The following is a 12490-nucleotide window of genomic DNA, read 5'->3' as shown; positions in this document are numbered from 1 at the left end:
TCCACAAGTGGATCAAAACCATAATTCAGTTAACAAATGTTAATTGGTCAGACATCTCTGGCTGGAAAGGACAGGTAGGTCTTGATTAGGAAGTGCTACATGAGTTTAGAAAAGAGAACAGAAGGATAATTAAATTTCAAAGAATGTGAACAGGAAAAACAGGGAAGGAGGCACTTGCCAGTAGCTTCAAACCTGCTGTGTGGGTCTGCTTCTATCACAAAAGCTGGTTCAATATGAGCCCTCAGTTCCAGCCTTTTTCTTCCAAAGAGGTGGTGCAGGTTGATGCTCTGGAGCTGGTTAGTGAGACCTACAGAGTGGGTCAGGCGGGTCCTTGGTTGGAGAAGTCCATGGGAAAGGAAGAAGCACTCGGCTTTCTGCACCATACTGAGCAAGGCGACCTTCCACAAAAAAAAGTACTCTAGGCATGCAATCTGTGTTTCACCAAACACAGCATTGATTCCAGGTCCTGAACCTAAGGGCTTGAGCTAATTTGGGTGTGAGGTAGGTACATTTACATTAGTGTGGCAGCTCTCATCCCTTTAGAATAGGGAAACTGATCTGGTTAAATTTAAAAAAAAAGAAAAATAAAAAAAAAATCTTTGTATGAATCTTCCTAAATGCTGCTGTTCATTTGCCTTTATTTGAATTCCATTTTCTTTCCTTTAACTTGCCTTCTTTATATCATTTTCTTTCTTTCTGCTTATTAATATTCAGACCATCAATTTCTTTCTATGTACATATTCACCTTTGCCATATTCTATTATTCCCACTATACATCCTCTTTCAATTCTGCATTTCCTTAAGTGCTTTACTGTACATGAAATATGACTCACTCACACTTACAATTGGAATTGGACCATGTTATCCCTCATGAACCTATGTTTTCTTTGATGTCAGCTTTGGGATCTTTTTTAAGGGACATTTTTATTTTTCATTTTAAAATCTCCTTTTTTTTTCCCCAAAGATACAAAAGAGAATAATTTGAGGGACTGTGTATATAGATCTATTTGTTGCACCATTATTGTTAGTTACATATTGCTTAAATTATCCACAAATAAAGCATTTTCTTTCCCTTTCAGTTTAATCAGATGAAAGCAGCAATTCAGAATACAGAGCCAGAAGAAAATTAAGAATAAGTGGCTCAGGAATAGTAAGTAACTGATCAAGTAAAAGTCAAGAAAGAAGCATATGGAGATAGAGTAATGTAATGAACCATCCCGTTCTCAGCTGGTTTAGTCTGTTGTTATGTTCAGTATTGGTAAGGCAGTTTTCTCTGACCAAAGGATTAATTTAATTTACCCATCCCTAACCTAGAGAGACTGGCAGTCATAAAAATAAACAAATACCTTTTCCCACCAAATTACATTGCTGAAAGTCCTAAGAAATCCATAATTTAGGATTATAATCTTAGGGAAGAATTAGAAAATCAACTCTCTATTCACAAACAGCAGAGACCAAGAGTAAAAGAAAAAAGGCATATTGCCCTAGGCATCCTTTTTCTAATTTTAGGTTTTTGTTGTTTGGTTCAGTGAATTGGATCACTTTTAATGGTTCACTTAGTTGTGACAATAGGAAATACAGCACAGAGAGGATGTTGTAGAATGTTCTGCAGTCACCTGAGCTTTAACACAATTTTCATGCTATCCAATGGAAAAATAAAACCTAAAAATGTACGTATAGGTCCAAATGTTCTTGGTATTGATCATGGTAGCTACATTGCCATCTGCCAGTTCTGTGCTTCTTACCTGTTTTACATGAAAGGAGGAGATTTTTCCTATTGCTACAAAAATAAAATCCTGACTTGTTATTTGATAACAGTCGTGCACTGAGTCAGTTAACTCTTCAAAGGTCAAAGCATAATGCAATTTGGTGTAATTCTTCCTAACTGGGTGGCAGAGGTAATAACTGCATCTGGCATGGTTGTGGCTCAGCTGAATGAAGATTACTTTTCACCTGAGGTGTCTGAGGCATTTTGGATCTACAGAGGAAATAGAAAGGGTTTTCTGAACCTGAGTTAATGCTCTGTTTGAAAAAAACCCAAACAAAAGAACATTTCAGAAAACTATAATCACAGTGGAAAAATCTGGCATTTTAGAAGTATGCACTCTGGCTGTACTCAGACACATACCACATTGGCTTCTTATTTCAAATGAATCTTAAATGTAAATGCTGCTTTGGTAAGTATCAGCATTTTACTCTGTTTATGAATTTAATGACATCATTTTTTCAAAATCCTGCCAGCAATTCTTGCTAGCAATCATACAATCATGGTTGTGTGGCTCCTATTTAGTCTTCCTCAGTTTTTTCTCCTTGGTGATTGTTTTTATCTAAGCCCTCATCCACTGAAGCATTTACCACTTAGAATCCAAGCAGTCAAGTGGGCATTTAATGACTTTAAAGAAATATTATCTGTTGATTTCACAAGGTAGGAAGAGCCAGAAACTTCTATTGTAAATGAGAACCGAGACTGGCATTGCCATCTAGCTAGAAAGGCTGCTCATATGCGTATTTGCTCGTGTCTTAATGCAGCCACATGTAATTCTCAATTTGTACTGATCTCAGCTGGATATGGGGATGTTTCAGTGTGATAAATGTCTTTCAATTACTTAACAATAAGAAGCTGCTTCCTGGTAGCAGGGATATCAATCTTTATTCGTCACCTTCATAAACTGATCACCATGGCTCCACCAATCTGTTGATTACTTTCTTTGGTCCATACACAAGAAATGTCACAAATATTGGTATTATTTATTTTATTTCTGCCAACATGAGCTTGCTTTTCTGCTTTTCTTTATTCACAAGCCAAACCCAAAGGATTAATTGGTGGGGCACTGAGATGCTGCAGTAACCTGTGGGGAGTCTATGTGCACAGGGAGTTCTATTTTTTTGTGGAGGCAGGAGGACTGTTTTTCCCTTTGACTGTAGAAAGTTTATCAGAACTCTGGCTGGTTTTGAAGGAAAAAAGAAAAAGACTTAGTCAAATGGTTGTGAGCTCTTATGCAAGACCAATTTCTTGAAGACAGAAGACAAAACAGAAAGTGAGACCAAAATAAGGAGCAGAGACTTGCAGAATATTAGTGGTGAGAAGCTGATGCTTGGTGTTGCAGGTTTCTCTCTGAGACAGCTCAAGCACAAACTGTGGATCTTACTGGCTTGTCCGAGATCTGACAAAACCATACCACCTCCGGCTGTGATATTGGGTCGGGGTGGGGTTTGCTGCCTCTTGATCTGCAGCACTACAGCAAAGCATGTTTTTGTTGGCCAGTTAAGCCAGGATTTTTACCAAGAGGGCAGAGAGATACAGCCAGGCTTGAGAGTGACAGAACCACAATTTCCTATTTCCATATAGTGTTGAGGATGTGGGCGAGCTGGTGGGAGTGGTCGTGTTCTCTGACCTGTACTTGCCGAGTGATTTTTTCAGGATCAGGACAATAAGTAAAAGCCAGCAGTGCCCTAGTGGATGCCAAAGTCCTAATTAATGATGAACAAATTTGCATTTTTCACCCTCTCTTTCTTTCATAGTTTTGATTCTCCCCAAAATCTGTTTCTGCAGGGGGCTAAAAAGAGACAATCTGACAGAAATAACTAGTCCCTTTATTATTTGGTCCATCTGTGTGCCCAAACTTTGCATACCCTGATGCGGATCTGCTCATTCCTAATTCCACTCTGGCCTTGTTTACAGGGCATGAACTCAACACAGTTCTTGGGGAGGGTCACCAGAACCTCCTATTTGCAAATAATTCAGCATTTCCCTTTTTTTTACCATCTTGTTAAGCATTTCTGTAGTGGCCTGAGCTAGACTTGAACTCCTAGCCTAGATATAAGAGACATTTCCACTTTATTGTTGTGTTACTGTAAAGGGATACAACACACAGTTGACTACCTGTTTGCAAAAGTGGGCTTTTGACCCTGGTTACGATTTCAATTAGCATTGCTTCATTCCCAGTAGCAGAGGTCCGCCCGTCCCTGCATTATCAATGCATAATAAAAACAACCAGTTTGCTCCCAAGCTGAGAACCAACACCATTATCTGTCCAAAGCACAAGACTTTGTTTTCTCAGCTGTAACCTGCTTGGTTAGAAAAACTGCCTTAAGCTATTGCTCAGATTTTTTTTTCTTTATGTCTGAAAAATAGTCACTCTATTTTCAAGGAAGGCAAGGGCTTTTGAAGTGGAAATGGTGCATACTGTCTAAATTTCCTGTACAGAAAGAATGAACTGTCAGGAATGGGAAATACAAGGCAACTACACCATACGATTGCACAAAATGGCACATAATGAACATGCCAAGACTTCATATGCCCTTGGGAAAGGGAAAGAAACAGTCTTGGCTTCACCAATCTGATAACTGATTCTGTATTTGTGGGATTACATTTTTCAAAGGTGGAAATATGCTGTTTGAGAAGAAAGATCATAAAGTATGAATAGGGACAGCCCATGCTAAAAAGAAATAGATCTTTGCTTCTCTAGGATGGCTTTCCTTTACCTGGAACACAAGTTTACTTTTTTTTGTAATGTGTCACATCATAGAATATAGTTGCATAGTTTAAAGAAATGCCAGTCTCCGTTGCGCAGGCACTATTCTGTCTTCACTTCATCACATCCTGCAGGAGGTCCTATAACACAGTCCTGCATCATCTGAATCAGGTTTTAGCCATGTGTTGCAGAGGTTCAGTGTTGGATAATACCTGCAGTTTCTTGGGGGCCAGCCCCCCTCTGAAGGTGGGGAGCATCTTGCTGCAGGGGCCTCTCTCTGAACATCTTTGCAAATACCATAACTCCCCGATCATCTTCAAAGACTTGAAGAAAATTTCCCTTCATCTTTGAAGGAAAAACAAACCGTAAATGGTTTCGATACTTTTCCTGGCTTGAGTATAGTCAGCATTTAGTTCTACATCAGCAGTGGGTGGCAGGTTTAGCATCTCATGACTTGGCAGAACCAGTGATAGAAATAGAGCAAAAAAATTTGGATGAATAGTTTGTTCACTGAACAAGGCAATTTTGGGTGAATGGAATAACTTGTGAGTCCCTGCTGAGCGAGGTGGATACTTTCAGATGCAGTCTGAATAATAGTGGGAGGGTGGGAGAGTTTGTTTCAACATTTTTAAATTCAACATTTGTTGCTCGTTTCTTGTTTTGTTTTGAAAATTGCCCACATTTCATTTAAAAATGGAAGATGAAGTAGATGTTTCTGTAAAAAAAAAAAAAGAAAGAGTTGAACAAAATATTTTGGTCAATTAAAAAAATAGAGTTCTTTTATTAAAATAACTGGAAAAAATGTATTTCACATTCATCAAATATCATCATTTTTTCATTCATCCAACAAACCAAATCAGTAAAGTCATCATAGAATCGTCTCGGAACAGACATTTTACTCCGAGGGTAGTAGCTTGGTTCCTGAATGGGACATTTGGGACTTGATTTTAATCCCATTTCACCTCAAGAGGAAAGAAGGTCACCAGGCATATTGGTTGTCTTCATGAGCCAGCTAGCAATGCAGTAAGTGAGCTGATGAAGGACACCTACATCGTCCACAGGACTCATTCACCATGAACGATCTCCTGTCAAAATCTGCCCCATATTCTGAGCATTTATTTTCCAGTAACAGAATATTAGTTCTGATAGCTTAACCTTTTTCATTGCAAAGTACATTATGCAAAGAGTATGGACATTTACCACAGTCTGGAAGATGAAAGCTTTCATTCTCATTCCCTCCCCTGCAGAAGCAGCCCCCTTTGAGAAAGCCCAAAGCCAGCTGTGATGGATGGTTGCTTTACTTGCCCTATCCTGAACACTTTGTGAAGATTTCCTCATCAGGCGATCAATCCCATTAGTTTTAAACTTGGTGGAATCTAAAACACTGTTTTATGCCATACTGTCCACTAAGTTAAAAAGTCTGGTTGACCTGACCTCTCAAGGTTTTACACAGTGACTATGACCCTTTAAAATTGCATCGTGTGGGGGGTAATTAACTGAAAAGTGTTGCAACAACAGAATAGTATAGAATGACTGAAGGTTTAGGGCTGGGAAAGTAATTTGCATTTTCTGATGTGAATTTGTTTCAGAAGGATGATATTTCATGGGATTGAAACACTCAGGTGAAAAGAAAGATGCGGAGTAAGAGTGAGACAAAAAGAAAATACTTTCCTTGTGATAGCAGCTGACAGCGTGTTCTTCATTCAAACGTCTCTGCCTGGAAATTGTGATGAAACTAGGACTGGTACTTTCAGATTCAGCTATATAAAGCTGCTATGCAGGAAAGAGCTATCAATTTCTTAATGAATTCAAGATTTGAAAAAAAAAACCCAAACAAGCAGTAAGTTTTATGATAACAGAATTTCCTGTAAGTGTTTTGGTTTAAAAAAAATAAAGGACAATTTAATGCAACATCAATGCCTTGTACTGGAAGGCACTTCTATATAACTTTCATTTCTGTTTTGATTTAAAATGTTACTTTGTCCTATTTCCAATCTGAAAAATTCTCTGAAACTTTTTTGCCCAACAGATTATTTTAATGCATAGGAGAAATTAATTTCAAATTGTATAATTTCCCAGTAGCTGAAAATTTTCTTCTTTAAATAAATCTTGCCTAGAATGTGGTATTGTGCAAAAGCAGAGGGTTGGGGCTTCATATCACAGGCCAAAGATATTTTTTCATGAGACCCTATCCACCACAATAAGGGAATATATGGTTTTTAACACAGGCTGAGCACCTTGCACTGCATATTAAAGTTATTTTCAAAATGCAGAACTCTGGGAGAGAATGGATGTGTCTTTATTTCCATTTTACACCAGTTCAACTGAATCAGAGATAAAGCAGTTGTCTGGAGTCTCATGAGGCTGGTTCTGTAGCAGAAATAGAGTTCACATTTGGGTTGATTCACAAATGTCAACAAATGACAGCTGCTCAACTGCAGGACCCACGACCATGTTTTCCCCCGGCTTCTCTCTGCAAAAGCGTGCTTCGTGCTGGTGGTGACACATGGCGATATGCTGAAAGGTACCCAGAAGCTGTGAGAGACTCACAGTGCTAAAATAAAAAGAGATGGAAAAGTAGAAGATATAATCTTTGCAAGGCCTTCATGAACAGTGTAATCCTCCTTGGACTTTCACTTCCAGGAACTTCACTGTGGTCATTGATGCTATACAGAGTTCTGTATAAACTGGTCTTTTATTTACATAATGGACATAGCCAAATAACAAATTATAGAATCATAGAGTGGGTTGGGTTGGAAGGGACCTCAAAGATCATCTAGTTCCAACCCCCCTGCTGCAGGCAGGGACACCCTCCACTAGACCAGGTTGCTCAAAGCCCCATCCAGTGAGGAAAATTATAAAGGGAAAGGAGGTGCTTTGTCATATTTACTCTGCTCAGTCTTATCATACTTGGCTCTGGGTGCAGGCAGCTCTCACTCTGAAAAATTTCCCTCATTAGCTGGCCCTAAAACATTTACAGAGCATCTGAATAATTGATATAATTTATGGTTTTATTGGTGGGAGCCATTAAATCCCCTTCCCCCAAACAACATTAGAGAGGAAGCTCTGCAACATGCAGTAAAAAGTGGAGCAGCTATTTAAAGAAAAAAAAGGGCAAGAAAATCTTATTGTGCTTTCTCAACATGATAACGCTGAACAAGGCAGAGGTTGCAAACATCCACTTCTAAAAGTACTGCAAAGTAAATGGAGGCAGTGTGCTGTTGGGATTACAGGCTTTTCTGAGAAAGTTTTACAAGGTCTACCTTTGAAAAAACATCAATCACTACTACTTTTTCCTTTTATACTTGGTAGCTTGATAATGAATTTGTAGTGTTACTGCACAACTTGCATTCTGTCCTGCAAGTGAAATTATAGGAAAGTTGGCAAATGCTCAGGTAACAGTCTCTATTACATAGGCTCGTATGTGTAACTTGTTTTATTCTGCTCTATTCTGTTTAGGATTATATCAAGACACTAACTAATACAGATGATTCACAGGCTGTTTCTAACCAATGCAGGCCCATCCACAGATGCATCTCCCTGAAATAGCCATCCAAAACTTCAGTCTTGGTCAAAAATGAGATACCAGTATTTTTAGCATGCAGTTTGTTTGAGTATAGTGTAGATAATTATGTTCCACTTAGATGCATTTTGTCCTGAAAATGCTTATTTCTTACCATTAATTTAAAAAAAAATAAAAAAAAATACATGCACGTAACATGTTTTAAGTTAGGTGAGATGAAACCTTCTCCAAAAAATCAGGGTCTATACTGTCCTACATGTACACAGTAGTGACTATGGAGTATAGAGCATGGACATGGTCGTTAAGGAAGTTTGAGATACAGTATTGTTTGATGAGTCCTTACCAAAGCAGGTGATGTATTCCTTTTAGTTGAGCAAACATATGAGTTTTCATGCTATACTATGATCTGGGGTAAAAAAAAAGGTGGTAACACTGTTTTTTTTGTGTTGGTGGAAGAACCTCCCAAAGCAATGGATGTGCCTACGATATCACAAAGTAGATTTTGCAGACCCCAGCTCCTATGAGCGTGTCACTCGGCAATATTTTGAACTGAATATTAGATGTGAAAGGTTCTTTGTACAGTGCAAAGGAGAAATAAGCACCTAAGAATGGAGATGCCTGTCGAGTGGAGAGTTTCCTGTGGAGAAAAGTGGGAAATGCGTGAGGAGCTTCTAGAAAAAGGCATTTCATTGACATGCGAGACATCGCAGTAAGAATTTACAGCATCTGGTAGGCAGGTGGTTATGACACTCACCTGGAATGTGCAGATCAAATTCACATCCTTTCTGTGCTCATGTCACTAAGGAAATGGTTCGAGCACCATGAAATACTCTGTGGTAGGGCCTTCTCAATCCCTGCATGCATTTGGGACACAGAGGCAGAGAATGACTTCATATTCCACTGCTGAAGATTTGCATCTAGGAAGAGGACACTCTGTTCCCAGTCCCCCAGCCAATGTATTTTTTAAGTATTTTCGTACAAAGTGGAACAGCTTCAGCAGGAGTCGTAGAGAGAGGTCCACTTCAGATCAGTCTATGATCTGGTAGATGTGACTATTTCCTACTTGAAGGAAGACACAGGTTAGAGTAAGATAAAGCAGACAGAGGCTCTAAAATCCACTTAAACTGTGCATTGTATCCTTTAGATACCAAAGTGCTGGTCTAAAATCTGGGCGCTTACTTTAGGACTTGTTTGGAAACGTGTACCAGGTGAAGCCCTCCTAGGCTTAGTATAATAGATCCACATCGTTTTCCATGTGTAAGGGTGGCTAGAAAAAAGTCTGGCTTCAGAAAATTGCATGTACTTTTAAGTTTTTAGCAGCATAATTCTGTACATACTGGAGATACATAGATAAAATAACATAAAGTGATTTGAAAAAGAAGGGGTCAGCTTTCACTCATTGCAGGACTTTTCCATTTATTTTAATGTGTTGTTGGAAGCAATTACTTTCTGTTTTCTCATTTAAAGCTGTGCCATGGTATGGCAATGGCTAAACAATAAAACAAGCTATGTACCTGCCAAGTATATCGTGATCCTCTGATTCCAGCCCAGCAGGCTGAAGTTAAAATAATCCAGCTGGCTCAGCAGTTGTGTGGATGCCATTTATGGGAGAACTGTGCAAGTGGCAGGAAGGATAACTCAGGGCTTCCTTTATTATTTTGCCCTCCCTGCTTTAAGCCCACTAGGACAGGATTTGCACAGTCAGAAATGCTGATTCTTGTGGCTTCAGCTCCCTGCATTGTGCTGTCTCTGGAACCACAGTCCAGCTGTTTATGCATGTCTAATACATCTCCTAAGGGCATTTGTAAAGGAAAACAAACTGTCCCTTCCAGGAAGGTAACAAACAGTCTAAACTCAGCCACATTTTACAGAAATTACAGTGACTTGATTCCTACTGCGCCTCAGCCTGTGGCACAGAGTGTCTGGGACATTGTCGAATTTTCACTGGGTTTCACAGCTGCTCAGTAAAGATGTAACTTGTAAGATTTTTTTGTGTGTGGGAGAGAGAAATGCATACCTGCTGTGTATCTAATTGAAAGGCACAGATTCGTAGTGTCACCTTATCCTGCGAAATCCTCCTCTTCCATCTCTGCCTATGCATGTTGTGTTGTGGGCATCGCAGTGCGGAGCTGCACTATAGCCTCAGATACTGAAATGTATGTTCCCATGATGCAGGCTGAATAACAGCACTTGGGTCCTCTAAAATGTCCTGCTCAGTGTTCAGGATCTGCAGGATGGAGCTCTGTATCCTTTCTACCATGCTTTAAATACCAGTTCCTCTGCTAATATTGCTTGCTGGAGCACATAGTGCAGTATATTCTGTTTGATGTTAACAAAAAATGCTCTACAGAGTTTGAGACGTGATGCTATTCAAGAACATGGTAAATAGGAGCAAGATCTACTGAAACAGATGTGCTTCCCCTTCATCATGAAATGGTAGCCACGACCATAAGAACGAGATCATTTTGTATAGTGTGTGCAAAGGGTAGAGATGAAGTTTTCCAAGGTGGTGATTGGGTCTCATAAACATGAGAGTGTTAGATGCACAGCACATCCTTTTCTGCTCTCTTCTCAGACCACTGTATGTTTTGACTGCATTGAAATGTTTGGCCTGCAGGGTATTATTCAGATGTTAAATAACTTTGATTATAATTTTTCAGGGGTTGGATATGATCCATTTTGCTTATCTTGATTCAGTTGTATGGTGGTGCCATTTGAGATAACCTTGCATATCTGAGACATCTCCAGAGGACTGTTTAGATTGATAATGGAGATTTATGCTCTGACGGATTAGCTAATGGAGGCTAGGTACTTAATGTGTCAGTATGTGATGCTTTTATTTAGACAACTGAGTAAAGCCTCATGTGTCTGTGCTTAGACAATGGTTCTAAGTTCCTCTTTACAGACATGAAGATGAAGCAGCACTATTTGAGTGTTATTCATTTCATCCTAGAGAAGGCATCTAAAACAATTCAGATGCATTGCATCCTAGAAATGCCTGTTCTTCATTCCTTGATTTATTTATATCTAAGTAGTTTAGGCAACTAGCTTACATGTATGTTGTAGACATTAAAAGTCAGATGATTTTAATTCCACCCTGGATGTAATACCTGATCAACAAAAGAAACAACCTGCTGTTGCCTAATCATAAGTTCTCTGCTTAAAAACTGCAAGACTACAAAGAAAGGCAGAGACCAAATACAGCTATAGAGGGCAATGTACCTTTGATATGCATAGTGTGTAGCTCATTAACTGGCTACTGTTTGGCCCAGTGTGGGTAATATAATAAAAATCTTGTGACATTGCAGTGCTGTAATCTATCTGATTTTATTGTGGACCAGTCAATTCAACTCAGAATAGACTTTTACTGGAACAAAGGCATCTGGTATTTGGGTATTAGTAGTAGATAATATCTATGAAGATTTATTTTTCTTACAGAGTTGTTGGATAAAGGTCAAGCAACTAGGATCAAATATGTAATAACACATATATTAATAAAGTCATATCAACTAATACAATACAGTACCCTGAGGTTTTTTTGGGTAAACATAGCTAATTAATCAATATGGTAATTGGTTCATAAAAGATTAAAAAGATGATAACTATAAACTTTCTAGAGTTGTTTTTCAATATTATCTCATGCCCTGTATTTGTATTCTTTCTGATAAGCTGTGATTGTGACTATAAGACCACTTGTATTTTGTTGACTAATCCTGATTCTTTTCCTAAAGGTAGTAGCTCATAATTTGTGTATTTTCTGTGAACATGCATTTCCATTAATAGTTGGGTTATTTATTTGGTATAAGCCAATAAACTAAAAAAAAATCCAAAACGGAAAACCAGAAAAAAACCACCTCACTGAACAACTGGAACTCATGCTGTGCAGAAATGTGTTTATTTTTTCACATCAATATCTTCACCTTACGAAGAAGTTTGAAATATGACATGCTGTGTCCTATTTCTTTCTAGGTCTCCTATGTAAAAGCTATTGACATCTGGATGGCCGTGTGCCTTCTCTTTGTCTTTGCTGCATTACTGGAATACGCAGCAGTCAACTTTGTTTCACGGCAGCACAAGGAGTTTCTGAGGCTTCGAAGAAGGCAAAGACGACAAAACAAGGTACAGCTGCTCTTTACTTGGGGTGACTGAGTCTGCCCTGACAGCACGCCGATGTGCAGTTAATTTCTCATCTCAGTTCTTGCCCTTGCAGGAGAGTCTCACTCTAAAGTTTCCTTTTGAGAGATTTGCTGCTTGATAAGGAGCTGAAAACCCAGGTGGCCACAGGGTTTATTTGCAGTTTATGATGTTATCGGTAAATGTCAGTTGATTGGTCGCTGATTCCAATAATTTTATTCTTTTCTTGCAACTGCTGAGCTGTACCTTTACCAATATTGTGCTACTATGTGGCACCCACCAGCAGATACGGAACAGTTGGAAGCAGTGACATAGAGTACCAATATTATTTCCTTGCCATCAGCCAGACATGCTGACA

General features: G+C 38.9%; 1 protein-coding gene across 2 annotated transcripts in view; it reads left to right on the top strand.

Annotated features, from left to right (window-relative positions):
- Positions 1-12490, top strand: part of GLRA2 (glycine receptor alpha 2) — a 135534-nt gene that overhangs the window by 90236 nt on the left and 32808 nt on the right. For both annotated transcript variants that reach the window (XM_075776055.1, XM_075776064.1), the window contains one exon: positions 11968-12117. In XM_075776055.1, the coding sequence (XP_075632170.1) occupies positions 11968-12117 (150 nt within the window). The remainder of the gene's footprint in view (positions 1-11967; positions 12118-12490) is intronic.

The sequence above is a fragment of the Balearica regulorum genome, chromosome 1 (assembly GCF_011004875.1).
Source record: "Balearica regulorum gibbericeps isolate bBalReg1 chromosome 1, bBalReg1.pri, whole genome shotgun sequence".
Classification (NCBI taxonomy): domain Eukaryota; kingdom Metazoa; phylum Chordata; class Aves; order Gruiformes; family Gruidae; genus Balearica; species Balearica regulorum.
The sequence above is the reverse complement of the archived record's forward strand: the minus strand, read 5'-3'. Positions and strand labels throughout refer to the sequence as shown.